The following is a 16,484-nucleotide window of genomic DNA, read 5'->3' on the forward strand; positions in this document are numbered from 1 at the left end:
GCTGACATGTGAGGACTTTATGTTCCCAGTGAGTTCCTGTTAGACTGACAACACAGCTCCAAGAAGATTTAACCACATACTCCACAGCTTGTAAACTGTCAAGTTACTCAACCACTGTCTCCCCACACTTATACACTGTTTTAAAAATGAAAGAAAATATAAACTGTATAATGAGGAGACTTAAACGAGGTACAATTTGAACAGATTGATTTGGATCCTGGCCATTGGTTGTCCCTTGTGGAGAAGAATAGATTGCACAACTGTAGTCTGAAAATACAGTGGCACAGAACTAATATGTGGTCACCAGATGGTTCAACAGGGAGTGTCAAAGTGCAGTTATGGATTAAATCTCTGATTTGGATTATTTGAAACTTTTACGACTGTCGGTGAATGTGAATCATAAAATTGTTGCATGTGTGCAAGTGTACCGTTTGTCAAAACTCAAAACTAAAACAAGAAGCAATATACTTTCTATTGTGTGTAATAATGTGATGAAAACAAATCCTTTATTATTAAAATCAAGATAACATTGTGGTAGTCATGGGTTTAATTTCTTTTATAAAGAGTATTTTTATTTAGTTTACTTCCATTTTATATATATTAATGTATAATATATGAATTTTGTATATGTACATTTTAGTTCTCTCTATGTGTCTGTACTTATTTCTGACTTGTGCTGTTGCAAAACTGGGATTTCCACACATTAAAGGCTTTTCCTAATCTAAAATGCATCTAAAATGTCCACAAACTCAACAGAATTTCGTACTTAAAATAAAATGAAAAGACAAATATGCATAAGAAAAAAAGGTTTGTTACGTACCTATTTGCTTATTATATTTACTTTAAAGGGACAAAAAAAAAAGTATGGACATATACAACAAAAGTTATTAAAACCTAATTATTGATGTGTTTAATACAACTACACATGGCATGCACCTGAACAAGAACAATAAAAGGAAAATGCATTCCAACAATATCATTTGACGAAATGCCAAAGAAAACACTTGAATTCCCCCTCTGGAGAACAATAAAGTTTATCTATCTTTTGTTATCTTGAAATTCTCCTTCAGAAACGTCATGACGTGTGCTGTGATTTTCAGATTGCAGCGTGAGAACGTCGCATGTTGCGTAACGCAGGCCGCAGCACGTCGCTTTCACTTTCGGAAAGTACTTTCTTGTTAGGTTTATGGACACGGCGCGATCCAATTCACAGTGTTAATCATTATTGATCAATGTTATCAAAACAAAATACCAACAACAACAACAAATAAATAATAATCTTTTTTTAACACGTTATTTCCATTTCCGAATATTACTTTATAATAATACAAAATACAAAACAAGCGCACTAACATATTTTAATTAATCATTGGCTTAATAAAGGGAATTTAAAACAGAATCAGCGACATTAATTCCATTCAATATGAACACATGTTGTGTCTGCGTTGAATCAAAAGTCACACAAATATTCTCACGTTACTTCCAAAATGTTTCCTATCGGTGATGACAAATAGTGAGCTGTGTTTCTGCTTGTGTGTGGTAATGCAGTATTCTGGTTAATTGAAAGCGAGTGTGACATAAACATTTCATTAGGCCGCTGGAATCCGAAATGTGTGGCTGCCATGATCATCACGCAGGTGGAGCTTTGACCGCGTGAAGAGCCGCTCCAGGTGCGTTTGGAAAATGAAAAGGTGCTCTGCAGGATAAAAGATGCGCTGCAGCTCTGCTCCAACAGAACAACTCTCCCCAGAGAATCCACTCTTCGCTCCACACAAAGGGAATTAGCAGCTCGATCAAAATGCTCAGCAGGATGTTGTTGGTGCTCCTGTCTCTCAGTCTGTTCAGTTCAGCCTCCTCGCTGAGCTGCAGATGGATGGAGCATAAATTCAGACAGCACAGTAGAATCTCTTTGGATCTCATAGAGATGATGGTGAGTCTTCTTTTGGATGTTCTTTAAAGTCATCAAATGAGTTTTGTTTTCTTCTGTTTACTTCATAATGTGTGTTTGTGTGTGATGCAGGCTCATAACTCCACTAACACCACTGAGGATGCTGAAGTGGAGTTCCCTCATCGTCTATACAACCAGGCGTCCAAAGCATCAGTAAGTCATCCTCAACCTTTGTAGTAAACATCAAAGGTTAAACATGTGGTTAGATTTCATCTCCTTTTATGCAACAAATAGTTTCCACTGAAAAGTTTATCTTGTGTCATCTCTTTTTTTCATGTGAAAAGTGCAATGAATCTGTTCCTGTTGTAACTTAATTGCTCTTCTTCTTCTTCCAGGCTGAGGACAAACTCATCTTCACGGTTCAGATTCTGGAGGAGGTGGCTGCCCTGTTTGAGAAGGACCACAGCAATGCATCATGGGAGGAGAGCACAGTGGACCACTTTCTCATAGTTGTAACCCAGCAGGCCGACGGCCTTCACTCCTGTGTAAGTAGAGACAACTTCATGTAACATTTAATTAGGTCTCTGTATGAATACAAGACAGGTGAAATATGGATGACAAATAATACATAAAGCATAATAAATGTATCTTTAAACATTCATTTTCCTCTAATGAATTTAGATTAAGAGCCACGGCCACAAGAAGAAGAACAAGAAGCTGCAGATGTATTTCAAGAGACTCTCACACATCCTGGAGCAAAAGGTAAGTCTGTCCTTCTGTCTATCAATAAATATATCAATCAATATACCTATCTCTCAGTATTGATCATGTTTTAATAATGATGATATTCTTGTGTCTGTAGGGCCACAGTGTTGCATCCTGGGAGCTGATTAGGAAGGAAATGAAAACCCATCTGATGAGAGCAGACCAGCTGGCTTCATCTCTCCTCAACTAAAACCTGTTCATCTCACACCAAGATGCTCATTTATGTGCTGACATGCAGTCTATTTGTTTATTCATCCATTTATTAACGTATGTATATTGTATTAACTTATTCATTCATGGGATTTTTTTATTTGATTATTTATTGATATTTATTTATTTGTTCCTTTATTAACTTTTTTATGTATTCATGAGCTTATATGTGAACTGTATTATTTTTATTTGGTTATTTATTAATTAAAGTATTTATTTAAATTATCATTTATTTATCTCATTATTTATTTTTGCAATTATTCATGACATATTTCTTTATTTAATTATTGAGTTGTTTGTGTATTTATTGATCATGTTTGTGTCTTTGTTGATTTTGGAGAAACAATGTTTCCCTCTTATTTCAAAGTCAATAAAAAATATATTTCATCCAGTATATGTGGACTTGATGACTTTATTCCCGTCACATAAACAAAAGGGATGGTAATCTTTCATTTTAATGAGTTAAATCAAACATCAAACATGCAGGAAGACATGTTTCTTTCTTAATACTTCTCACTTACACATACTGAAGAACTGATATGAAATCATCAGGTCAGATAATTTAAACTGGAGAGTAATATGAGTGTACAAGTATAACTTTAAACTTTTAAAATCTCAGTTTTTTTAAACCAAATAATGATTGAATCTCAGATGTCGGCCTCTTTATTCTTTAAACTTTGAATCGGCATCATTTCTAACTCTAATCTGACACAACAACACAACAACACATGCTACTGAGATGTTAATCTGACCTGTGGGAATAAATCTTCTGTTTGATGTAAGATGATGATTATTTATGGAACCAAATGTAGGTCAAAAGTTTTGTTCATTTGCAAAAAAGATTTGAATCCGAAAAAAAAGATTTGAACCCGAAAAAAAAGATTAAAAAAAGAGTGAAAGTTGAGAGTATAAAATCTGCTACTGAAAACTGAAAATACACATTTTATTCCAAAAAAAGAAAGAACTGAATCAAAATTATATTTAAGAGACGACATCACAATATGTAAAGTCTGAAAACTTAGAGCCGATACATATTACTATGGTGGGAGAAGTACTTTTACTTAACAAAAGTAATACAGCAGAAATACTCAGTTTACACGAAAGTAAAAGTCCTGTATTCAGAATATAGTAAAAATACAAAAGGAATTAGCATCAACATATAATTATGGTGCTAAGTACCAAAAGTAAAAGCACTCCCGAACGTCTCATTTCAAAGTTATATTTATTTTATTATACTTAGTGAAGCATTAAAGTAATGTGTTCTTCACTTTATTGTTGTTTAAGTGGAGCTAAAGATGAACTTAATTTTGCTTTCTGCAGGGTAATTTGTGCATTTCTCTCCGGGATCAATAGATATTAATCTACACACTTAAGTTATGTGTTGATTACCCTTTAAAAAGAAAGAGTTATGTTTTGTTCATGTGACGGGAATAAAAACAGTCAATAAGTCCACATACACTGGATGAAATATACTTTTTATTGATTATAACATAACAAGAAAAAATTTTGCTCAAAAATCAACAATACAATACATGATCAATAAATACACAAACAACTCAATAATTAAATATAGAACTATGTTAAGAAATTAAGAATTAGAAAAATTAAGAATTTAATAAATAAATGATCAAATAAATAAGTACATTATTGAAATACCAAATAACAATAATAACATTAGCAAATGATCTTATGAATGAATATATAAGTTAATAAAGGAAAAAATAAATATGAATAAGTTGATGAAATAATGAACCCCCCAAACAAATATGATCTCTCCCTTTAAAAGAGGATATTTGTCATTTTTCCTACAACTTGTTTATAAATGTGCAAATTTTGTTGTAAATTATGTTGACTTTATGCTTTTCAGTGACACTGAAGTGAATTAATAAAGTGGGATTTGAAAAAGAATTCATGAATTCATACTCGATAGCCGACATGTGTGGTGCTTCAAGAGGCTTTTTTTCGTTTATAAATATAGTGTTTGATATCTATTTTATTTAAATGTTACAGTGTGTGCTTGTTGTTTGATAAAATAAAAGTGTTTTTCATTTGCTGGAGAAAGTGCTTTTTATTGTCTTTAACAAGTTAAAAAATTAATAAATAAATACATAAAAAACTTAAATAAATAAATATGTTGATCAACAACATATTAATTGATAAAAATTCTGGTTGTGCAGATTATCAACTGATCAATAAATACACTCAAGACTTAAATAAGCAATAAATAGATAAATAAATAGATTAATTCAATAATCTGACTAATCTGAATGAAAACAGTCAACAAGTCCACATACTGGATGAAATAAAAGATTTATTGACTTTGAAATAAGAGGGAAACAATGTTGATCCAAAATCAACAAAGACACGATCAATAAATACACAAACAACTCAATAATTGAAGAAATATGTAATAAATAAAGAATTAGAAAAATAAAGAATTTAATAAATACATTGTCAATTAAATAAATACTTAAAAAAATGAAATAAAATAAAAATACAGTTCACAAATATGAATAAATAAGCAAGTTAAGAAAGGAACAAAGAAATACATATTTTTATCAATGAAAGTGTAATAAAAAATCCCATGAATGAATAAGTGAATACAATAATAAATATGTTAATACATAGATAAATGAATAAATAGACTGCATGTCAGCACATAAATGAGCATCTTGGTGTGAGATGAACAGGTTTTAGTTGAGGAGAGATGAAGCCAGCTGGTCTGCTCTCATCAGATGGGTTTTCATTTCCTTCCTGATCAGCTCCCAGGATTCAACACTGTGGCCCTACAGACACAAGAATGTCATCATTATTAAAACATGATCAATACTGAGAGATAGGTATATTGATTGATATATTTATTGATAGACAGAAGGACAGACTTACCTTTTGCTCCAGGAATTGTGAGAGTCTCTTGAAATACATCTGCAGCTTCTTGTTCTTCTTCTTGTGGCCGTGGCTCTTAATCTAAATTCATTAGAGGAAAATAAATGTTTAAAGATACATTTATTATGCTTTATGTATTATTTATTATCCATATTTCACCTGGCTTGTATTCATACAGAGACCTAATTAAATGTTACATGAAGTTGTCTCTACTTACACAGGAGTGAAGGCCGTCGGCCTGCTTGGTTACAACTATGAGAAAGTGGTCCACTGTGCTCTCCTCCCATGATGCATTGCTGTGGTCCTCCTCAAACAGGGCAGCCACCTCCTCCAGAATCTGAACCGTGAAGATGAGTTTGTCCACAGTCTGGAAGAAGAAGAAGAGCAATTAAATTCCGAACAAATTCAGGACACTTTTCACATGAAAAAAAGAGATGACACAAGATAAACTTTTCAGTGGAAACTATTTGTTGCATAAAAGGAGATGAAATCTAACCACATGTTTAATCTTTGATGTTTACTACAAAGGTTGAGGATGACTTACTGATGCTTTGGACGCCTCTTTGTAAAGATGATGAGGGAATTTCACTTCAGCATCCTCAGTGGTGTTAGTGGAGTTATGAGCCTGCATCACACACACACACACACACACACACACACACACGCACACACACACACACACACACACACACACACACACACACACACACACACACACACACACACACACACACACACACATTTTGAAGTAAACAGACAAATAAACTCATGCAGTGACTTTAAAGAACATCCAAAAGAAGACTCACCATCATCTCTATGAGATCCAAAGACTTATTACTGTGCTGTCTGAATTTATGCTCCATCCATCTGCAGCTCAGCGAGGAGGCTGAACTGAACAGACTGAGAGACAGGAGCACCAACAACATCCTGCTGAGCATTTTGATCGAGCTGCTAATTCCCTTTGTGTGGAGCGAAGAGTGGATTCTCTGGGGAGAGTTGTTCTGTTGGAGCAGAGCTGCAGCGCATCTTTTATCCTGCAGAGCACCTTTTCATTTTCCAAACGCACCTGAAGCGGCTCTTCACGCGGTCAAAGCTCCACCTGCGTGATGATCACGGCAGCCACACATTTCGGATTCTAATTGACATCCTAATTAAAGAGTTATGAAGATAATGTTGCATTTAATATGTAATCATAATACAGTAATGCACAACATTCATATAGTACAATAAAAGCGTAAACAGAGCTCACTGTTTATCATCAACACAGATTTGTCCGATAGGAATATTTTGTTATTAAAATGAGAATATTTATGGCGACTTTTTAAGCAACGCACACACACAATTATTATTTATTTTGTATTAAATTTGTTTTACTGATTCGGTTTTAAATCCGTCTTAATTAGCCAATTGTTATTTTAAATATTTAATTTTACTCGTTTTGTATTTTGGATATTTGAAACAATGTTATGTATTTATTTAGTTTTAATTCAATTATCTGATGAAAAGCACGTGTAAAAAGACGATTATTCTTTATTTGGTGTTGTTATTATTTTATGTTAATAACAATTATCATTAATGATTCACACAGTGGATTTGAAAGCGTTTCTCTAAAGTGAAAGCGGAAGTGGCTGCGGCCTCTGTGACGTCATATGTGAGGTTCTCACGCTGCAACATGAACATCACAGTGTTCATTATTTGATTGCATTTCTAAATGTATGCATGTATTTATTGATTTAATTAATGAGTTATATATTTATTTATTGATGATATTTGTGTTGATCAACATACTTTTTTTGACATTTTGTATATTTCTCATATTGTGGTCAATAAAACATATATTTCTCTCAGCACATTTAATATGTTTTTGTTTTTTATTTGTGTCACACGAATAAAATGTTACAGCAGCAAACACAATCTGCTGAGTCAGCTTTCTTCAATGTATTGATCTCTTAATCTTTCATCACGAGGTGGACACAGTATCACAAACACAACGTTCATCTTCTGCAGTGTTTTTAGTTCCATCACTTTATATTCACATATTATTATAATAAGAGTAGAATACAGTTGAATGTTTTCTGTAAGTCTATATAAGACTTTCCACTGTTTAAAACAAAACTAATGTACAGAATGGCTGTAAATGTGTTGCATATATTGTATCAACTCTCCTGAAACGCAGTACATAAACATTATGTCATTTAGTTAAGATTACAGGCCGAATAATACTAATAGAACAAAGTGATGATTAATATTGATTCCGTGATTCCTGTGAGGCAGAATCCCCTTCTCTGTTCTCACGTTCAAAGCCGCCATGTTCTTATTCTTGGTAAAACAACGTGAAATGTCACTGACGACTCATGTGCACGCGCGTCACAGCGCGGGCCGCAGCACGGAGCCGCTTTCACTTCTCTGGACGGGAACTTCCGTTGTATGAACCCGAGTGGACACAACCAGGTATTGATACACCTATTGATAATTGATTATTAGGAATCCGAAAGGAATTAACAATAATTAAAGAACGATTGTTGTTGTTTTTGAGAGCGTGCAAGCTTTAGGGGGAATTTAACCTGCAAACCGAGAAAGAGGAATGGAAACATGAATGTTATAACAGCCTCACATCATTATAATATCATTATTGTAAACATAGTTGTAGTTGTTTGGCCCCAAAAACATAATTTACAATATCGAAAATTAAACAATTATACTATTTTAAAAATGAGTTTCGTTTGTCTTTTTATATTTTTCAGGTATACTATAACATGCATTTCATATGTTTTTAACCTCTTAAAAACGATCCTATTTTTTTATTGGGTAAAATATGCATACCCAAAATAAAAAAAGCTGTATGTCTGCAACCACAAGGTCTATTTAAATAATGTGTAAAATAAACACACTTGAGAGATATTGTTCAGATGTGTTAATACCACTATATATGTTACTGGTTTAAAGCTCATTTATATCATTACTGTGATATTTGTTCATGTTTTTCATGGGGAAATGTTTTCATTAGGAAGTCAATTAGAATCCGAAATGTGTGGCTGCCATGATCATCACGCAGGTGGAGCTTTGACCGCGTGAAGAGCCGCTTCAGGTGCGTTTGGAAAATGAAAAGGTGCTCTGCAGGATAAAAGATGCGCTGCAGCTCTGCTCCAACAGAACAACTCTCCCCAGAGAATCCACTCTTCGCTCCACACAAAGGGAATTAGCAGCTCGATCAAAATGCTCAGCAGGATGTTGTTGGTGCTCCTGTCTCTCAGTCTGTTCAGTTCAGCCTCCTCGCTGAGCTGCAGATGGATGGAGCATAAATTCAGACAGCACAGTAGAATCTCTTTGGATCTCATAGAGATGATGGTGAGTCTTCTTTTGGATGTTCTTTAAAGTCATCAAATGAGTTTTGTTTTCTTCTGTTTACTTCATAATGTGTGTTTGTGTGTGATGCAGGCTCATAACTCCACTAACACCACTGAGGATGCTGAAGTGGACTTCCCTCATCGTCTATACAACCAGGCGTCCAAAGCATCAGTAAGTCATCCTCAACCTTTGTAGTAAACATCAAAGGTTAAACATGTGGTTAGATTTCATCTCCTTTTATGCAACAAATAGTTTCCACTGAAAAGTTTATCTTGTGTCATCTCTTTTTTTCATGTGAAAAGTGTCCTGAATCTGTTCCTGTTGTAACTTAATTGCTCTTCTTCTTCCAGGCTGTGGACAAACTCATCTTCACGGTTCAGATTCTGGAGGAGGTGGCTGCCCTGTTTGAGGAGGACCACAGCAATGCATCATGGGAGGAGAGCACAGTGGACCACTTTCTCATAGTTGTAACCCAGCAGGCCGACGGCCTTCACTCCTGTGTAAGTAGAGACAACTTCATGTAACATTTAATTAGGTCTCTGTATGAATACAAGCCAGGTGAAATATGGATAATAAATAATACATAAAGCATAATAAATGTATCTTTAAACATTTATTTTCCTCTAATGAATTTAGATTAAGAGTCACGGCCACAAGAAGAAGAACAAGAAGCTGCAGATGTATTTCAAGAGACTCTCACACATCCTGGAGCAAAAGGTAAGTCTGTCCTTCTGTCTATCAATAAATATATCAATCAATATACCTATCTCTCAGTATTGATCATGTTTTAATAATGATGACATTCTTGTGTCTGTAGGGCCACAGTGTTGAATCCTGGGAGCTGATCAGGAAGGAAATGAAAACCCATCTGATGAGAGCAGACCAGCTGGCTTCATCTCTCCTCAACTAAAACCTGTTCATCTCACACCAAGATGCTCATTTATGTGCTGACATGCAGTCTATTTATTTATTTATTTATGTATCCATATATTAACGTATTTATTATTGTATTAACGTATTCATTCATGGGATTTTTTACTACATTTGTATTGATAAAAATATACATTTATTTGTTTCTTTCTTAACTTATTTATTTATTCATGTGCTTATTTGTGAACTGTATTTAAAAAAAGTTTTAAGTATTTATTTAATTGACAATTTATTTATTAAATTCTTTATTTTTCAAATTCTTTATTTATTACATATTTATTTATTTAATTATTGAGTTGTTTATGTATTTATGGATTGTGTCTTTGTTGATTTTGGAGCAACATTTTTTCCTTCTTATTTCACAGTCAATAAATCTTTTATTTCATCCAGTATGTGGACTTGTTGACTGTTGTTATTCCCGTCACATTAGCAAAAGGGATGTGCATGTTTCTTTTTAATGCGTTCAATCAAACAACATGAAGACATGAAGACATGTTTATTTATTAATTATTCTCAGTACAAGATGGAACTGATATAAAATCATCAGGTCAGAGAATTTAAACTGGAGAGTAATATGATAAGTAATTGTATCAGTACAACTTTAAACTTTTAAAATCTCACTTTTTTTACAGTAAATAATGAATCTGTCTCAAATGTCGGCGTCTTTGTTCTTTAAACTTCAAATCAGCATCATTTATAAAGAAAGTTACGGAGGTAACTACGGTTCTATGAATCCTGGATGACCGCCAGAGGCAGTGCTTAACACTGGATATCTTCTCGCGCATGTGCAGGTCAAGTATTTATAATAAAGTCACCTGTGACCTCGGATGACCCCCAGTCGGGTATAAGTTCCAGCGTCATCCTGAAATCAGTCGTGCGTAATCTTCTCGCGAGATCACGAGATTCTGAGTGACCAAGAACTCTGGTCACTCATCCAGTCATCCAGGATTCATAGAACCGTAGTTACCTTCATAACTTTTGTTCTATTTCATCCATCCTGACCACCAGAGGCAGTGCTTAACACTGGATGATTTATATCAACAGAGTCACGAGGAATCCCACGGGAACTATATCGCATGGCTCAAGCAGAGGGATCTGGACCAAGAACCACACCCAGTGGGTGAGGGGTGGCAACGTTCAGTATCTGTTGAATGTGCTGGGTGATGCCCATCAGGCTGCAGCACATATATCCTCCACGGGCACGCCTCTCAGGGTTGCCCTTGACGAATGGCCCCTTACACCGGAAGGCAGAGCACGGCCGTTCGCTCTGTATGCACAGGCAATGGCCTCCACTATCAAGTGGGACAGGCGCTGTTTAGAAAGGGCACAGCCCTTCTTAGGTCCATCATAACAGACAAATAACTGGTCCAACCGCTGCATGCATGCGGTGGCTTCGACATATGTTCCGAGGGCCCGCACCGGGGACAGAAGCTCTGACCTTCCCTCTCCCAATGGTGGGGTCAAACTGTCCAAGTTGGATAGGCTGGTTGAGATACGAGGGTGCCAGCACCTCTGGGAAAAAACGCTGCATTAGGCCACAGTGTGGCACCCGAGTCATCTGAGTTCCACCTCAGACAGGATTCACTCACCAACAGGGCGTGTATCTCCCCTACTCGCATGCCGAAGGGATGGCAAGGAGAAAAACAGTCTTTGCACGAAGGAGCCTTCGGGGTGCTCGGAGGGCGCAGTCGCTGAGCCCCCTTTTAAGAAGAGGGATACCAGCCTGTGGCTCATGACCGTGTCATTTTCGGCTTTAGCAAGCTGCCATGAAATAGCAGCTAGGTACACCCTCAGGGTAGAGGGAGCACACCCGTAGCAGCTTTGCAGACCTGGTGATGAGGAACACGGTCAAGGTGTTGTCCGCCCGAACAAGTACATGTTTTCCTCTCAAGTATGGCAGGAAATGTTTGAGCGCTCGGTGCACGGCCCGAAGCTTCAGGACATTGACATGATCAACAAGGTTTTGAGCGGACCACTTCCCCCGAGCAGTCCTGCTCTGCCACACAGCCCTGAAGGGTAGGCATCTGTTGTGACAACTCCCCGACGGGATGGAACTACGCCAATGGGAATACACCTTGACAGGTATGCTTTCTATCTCCACGGGGATAGAGCGATAAGGCAATTATATGACACCTCCACTGTCCTGTGCCTGTGGCACAAGCCGAGGCTGTGCAGTGACAGCAAGTCCAGAGAAACAACAGCTAAGGCCGCGGCCAATTTGCCCACCCCCTCAGAAGAGGGGGCGGGCAGTTGCCCTCTCATAGTGGCTGCATCCAGAGCAACACTGGTGAAGGTTATGCTCTGAGAAGGGCTCAGAGAGCTCTTCCCTGTGTCACCCTGAGACCCCACTGGGCCACATAAGAAAGAAGGCGAGCAGTGTTCTGTGCAGCCTGAAATCGAGATTGCGCACAGATCAGCCAATCGTCCAGGTATGGCAGTATCTTCGCGCTTTGTAATTACAGGGGGGGGAAGGACAGCGACACACCCTGTGAATACTTGTGGGTAGAGGGAGAGTCCGAACGGAAGCACCCTGAACCAAAAATAACGGCCTTGGAAGGCCAAATGAAGGAACCGTCTGTGGTGAGGCATAACCGGAACCTGAACATAGGCATCCTTCAAGTTGACAGATGTGAACCGGTCTCCTCTGGACTCCAGTGAGCCAGTGTTTGAAACTGGTAGGTTATATGGGCTGGATTCGGCTGCTCTGACGGGGGAGGTCAACCTCCACCACGACCAATCTAGCGGCCCTTAATGTGCAAGGCATGATGCCGCAGTTCATGCACGGGTACTCCGAAAGACCCTCCCTCAGGTGCTCGAGGCCAAGACAAGGGGCAAAGGTCATGGCCGTTTTCAGGCTGGAGGGGCCATAAAGGTCCCACAGCCGGCAGGGTTAAACCTAACCACGAGTCTGAGGTGATACCGCCCCACAAATCAATGTGGATTACTAAATCAGTCTGAGCGGGGCGCTCTGCTGACTGCTAGAGAAGAGGCAGGGAACAGTAAGTGAGAATGAGCGAGGACACGCTCCTCTCTAGTATGGTAGCGGTAATTACTGGTGTCCTAGCAGTAAGCCAAGCGAGAGCACTCTGCTACTGTGGAGATCAGTCCTGTGGAAACAGGTCAGACACGGTCTAGTGAGATGGGCGTCTATAGCGAGGGCACTCTTCACTTAGCTGTCAGAATTAGCGTGGTCTCAGTTAGCCTGAGTGGGGACACTCCGCTACTTATAACAGTTGCAATGTTACCGGACTCGATGCACACGCTCAGTATCGTCATCGACTTAATTAACCTCAGTAGCGTCCCGCCGAGTCAGCCTGAGCGGGACATTGCTCACTGAAAGCCGGCCGTGACAGTGTAGCAATCTCGCCACACCAAGCGGACGAGCTCTTGTTAGCACTTCACTTAATTAGCAGGAGCGAGAGCACTCTAAATCTTCTGTTTGATGTAAGATGATGATTATTATAATCAGCCAGAGACGACATCACAATATGTGCAGTCTGAAAACAAACTTAGAGCCGATACTATTGAGTGATCGAGGAAGAATATGAAAGTCAAAAAGTCTAACTATTATAAACGTATAATCATTTTCTTTTTCTGTATAACCATTGAACATATATACTGTTTGGTTTTTATTTCAATTATAGTTTGTGATAAGACCACATAAAATGCAAAGAATGCTATAAGTTGTATGTTTTCTAATCTTTTCTATATTATGGGTATTGTAAAAAGCTCTCCTGTGTAATAGAATACAGCAGCCGGTGCTACCATATTAGGCAACAAACCCTCAGTGGTTGACCTTAGAGACAGGATCTAGGATTGGCCCTTGAAGAAAAGGAGGAGGGGTTAAGTGTGTCTGTGAGGTACAAGAGCTGATGCACAGAGCAGGGGCACACACAAAAAAAGGATTTTCACCAGAACTCAGTCTGAAAAAGAATTTCATCAGATCTCAGTCTGAATAGGGATTGCACCAGATTCTGAGAAAACTGGACTTAATATGCATCTTTTCTAGAAAAGGAGAAAAATCAGATTGGACGGGACAGGTCTCTAGCTTTACAGTCTGGAAGAAACTTCTGCTATCAAGAGAAGGGTGCCTGGCAATTTTGTGCAGGAGGAGAGAAGAGAGAAGAGGTGTTCATCCACCAGCTCTGAACTTCACCATTTCTCTTAGCTACTTGTGATTTTTAAACTGTTTGATTGAATTTAATTGTTTGTGTGTAAGATAAACTTTGCATAAAACTCGGCCTTACCATTCATAAGGGACTGAAACCAAACCAAGGATTCTGGTTCTTTAAAACAATTTAAACCCTCTTTCCCTGTCCATCACCCGTGAGATACAGAAGTGACGACTGAATCTACCAAAGAGACTTAAGGTAAGTGTCTTTGGGTGAAGACTTTTTCAGTGTTTGTCATAATGATGAGATGGTGTCAAAATAGGTAGAGAGAAGGTATAGAGGATATACGTACTCGCTTGATAAGGGTTGAGTTGAGTTACAGCCCACCGCAGGGGACCTAGAGCGCAAGCTGTAAAACACCCTCGACAAAACCTATAACTTATTTTGAAAATAACAATTAAAACAATAAACATTTGTTCATGTGATGGGAATAAAAACAGTAAACAAGTCCACATATACGTATGAAATATATTTTTTATTGATTATAACATAAAAAAAAAGTATTGCTCCAAAATCCACAAAACAATACATGATCAATAAATACACAAACAACTCGATAATTAAATATATTTATAAATAAAAGATTTGATAAATAAACAGGTTAATAAATAAATGATCAATTAAATAAATATTTAATGAAATAAATTACCAAATAAAAATAATAGCATGAACAAAGAAGCTTATGAATGAATATATAAATAACTTAATAAAGGACCAAATAAATAAATATGTTTATCAATAAATAAGCAAATAAAACATCCCATGAATGAATAAATTAATACAATAATAAATATGTTAATATATGGATACATAAATAAATAAATAGACTGCATGTCAGCACATAAATGAGCATCTTGGTGTGAGATGAACAGGTTTTAGTTGAGGAGAGATGAAGCCAGCTGGTCTGCTCTCATCAGATGGGTTTTCATTTCCTTCCTGATCAGCTCCCAGGATTCAACACTGTGGCCCTACAGACACAAGAATGTCATCATTATTAAAACATGATCAATACTGAGAGATAGGTATATTGATTGATGTATTTATTGATAGACAGAAGGACAGACTTACCATTTGCTCCAGGATGTGTGAGAGTCTCTTGAAATACATCTGCAGCTTCTTGTTCTTCTTCTTGTGGCCGTGGCTCTTAATCTAAATTCATTAGAGGAAAATAAATGTTTAAAGATACATTTATTATGCTTTATGTATTAGCTATTATCCATATTTCACCTGGCTTGTATTCATACAGAGACCTAATTAAATGTTACATGAAGTTGTCTCTACTTACACAGGAGTGAAGGCCGTCGGCCTGCTGGGTTACAACTATGAGAAAGTGGTCCACTGTGCTCTCCTCCCATGATGCATTGCTGTGGTCCTCCTCAAACAGGGCAGCCACCTCCTCCAGAATCTGAACAGTGAAGATGAGTTTGTCCTCAGCCTGGAAGAAGAAGAAGAGCAATTAAGTTACAACAGAAACAGATTCATTGCACTTTTCACATGACAATTAGATATGACACAAGATAAACTTTTCAGTGGAAACTATTTGTTGCATAAAAGGAGATGAAATCTAACCACATGTTTAACCTTTGATGTTTACAAAGGTTGAGGATGACTTACTGATGCTTTGGACGCCTGGTTGTACAGACGATGAGGGAAGTCCACTTCAGCATCCTCAGTGGTGTTAGTGGAGTTATGAGCCTGCATCACACACAAACACACATTATGAAGTAAACAGACAAATAAACTCATGCAGTGACTTTAAAGAACATCCAAAAGAAGACTCACCATCCTCTCTATGAGATCCAAAGACTTATTACTGTGCTGTCTGAATTTATGCTCCATCCATCTGCAGCTCAGCGAGGAGGCTGAACTGAACAGACTGAGAGACAGGAGCACCAACAACATCCTGCTGAGCATTTTGATCGAGCTGCTAATTCCCTTTGTGTGGAGCGAAGAGTGGATTCTCTGGGGAGAGTTGTTCTGTTGGAGCAGAGCTGCAGCGCATCTTTTATCCTGCAGAGCACCTTTTCATTTTCCAAACGCACCTGAAGCGGCTCTTCACGCGGTCAAAGCTCCACCTGCGTGATGATCATGGCAGCCACACATTTCGGATTCTAATTGACTTCCTAATGAAAACATTTTCCCACAAGAAAAGCATGAACAAATATCACAGTAATGATATAAAGTAGCTTTCAACCAGTAACATTTACAGTGGTATTAACACATCTGAACAATATCTCACAAGTGTTACTGTTTATTTTACACATTATTTAAATAGACCTTGTGGT

The 16,484-nt window shown here is 37.5% G+C and overlaps 4 protein-coding genes across 4 annotated transcripts; 2 read left to right on the forward strand and 2 right to left on the reverse strand.

The window, feature by feature from the left end:
- Positions 1 to 1,798: 1,798 nt before the first annotated feature.
- LOC306753370 (interferon a3-like) lies at positions 1,799 to 2,843 on the forward strand (the record flags this gene model as incomplete). Its single annotated transcript, XM_079237239.1, has 5 exons — positions 1,799 to 1,930; positions 2,021 to 2,101; positions 2,284 to 2,433; positions 2,570 to 2,650; positions 2,751 to 2,843. 5 exons carry the CDS (start codon positions 1,799 to 1,801, stop codon positions 2,841 to 2,843), a joined length of 537 nt encoding a protein of 178 aa, XP_079093365.1.
- A 2,713-nt stretch (positions 2,844 to 5,556) lies between these two features.
- Positions 5,557 to 6,561, reverse strand: LOC306753371 (interferon a3-like; the record flags this gene model as incomplete). The annotated part of the gene is made up of 4 exons (XM_079237240.1): positions 5,557 to 5,649; positions 5,750 to 5,830; positions 5,967 to 6,116; positions 6,556 to 6,561. The coding sequence occupies 4 exons, from the start codon at positions 6,559 to 6,561 to the stop codon at positions 5,557 to 5,559; spliced, it is 330 nt and encodes a 109-aa protein (XP_079093366.1).
- A 2,530-nt stretch (positions 6,562 to 9,091) lies between these two features.
- LOC306753372 (interferon a3-like) lies at positions 9,092 to 10,007 on the forward strand (the record flags this gene model as incomplete). The annotated part of the gene is made up of 5 exons (XM_079237241.1): positions 9,092 to 9,097; positions 9,188 to 9,268; positions 9,448 to 9,597; positions 9,734 to 9,814; positions 9,915 to 10,007. 5 exons carry the CDS (start codon positions 9,092 to 9,094, stop codon positions 10,005 to 10,007), a joined length of 411 nt encoding a protein of 136 aa, XP_079093367.1.
- A 5,067-nt stretch (positions 10,008 to 15,074) lies between these two features.
- LOC306753373 (interferon a3-like) lies at positions 15,075 to 16,113 on the reverse strand (the record flags this gene model as incomplete). The annotated part of the gene is made up of 5 exons (XM_079237242.1): positions 15,075 to 15,167; positions 15,268 to 15,348; positions 15,485 to 15,634; positions 15,814 to 15,894; positions 15,982 to 16,113. The coding sequence occupies 5 exons, from the start codon at positions 16,111 to 16,113 to the stop codon at positions 15,075 to 15,077; spliced, it is 537 nt and encodes a 178-aa protein (XP_079093368.1).
- Positions 16,114 to 16,484: the final 371 nt, after the last annotated feature.

Source organism: Taurulus bubalis (genome assembly GCF_910589615.1).
Source record: "Taurulus bubalis genome assembly, chromosome: 2".
Taxonomy (NCBI): domain Eukaryota; kingdom Metazoa; phylum Chordata; class Actinopteri; order Perciformes; family Cottidae; genus Taurulus; species Taurulus bubalis.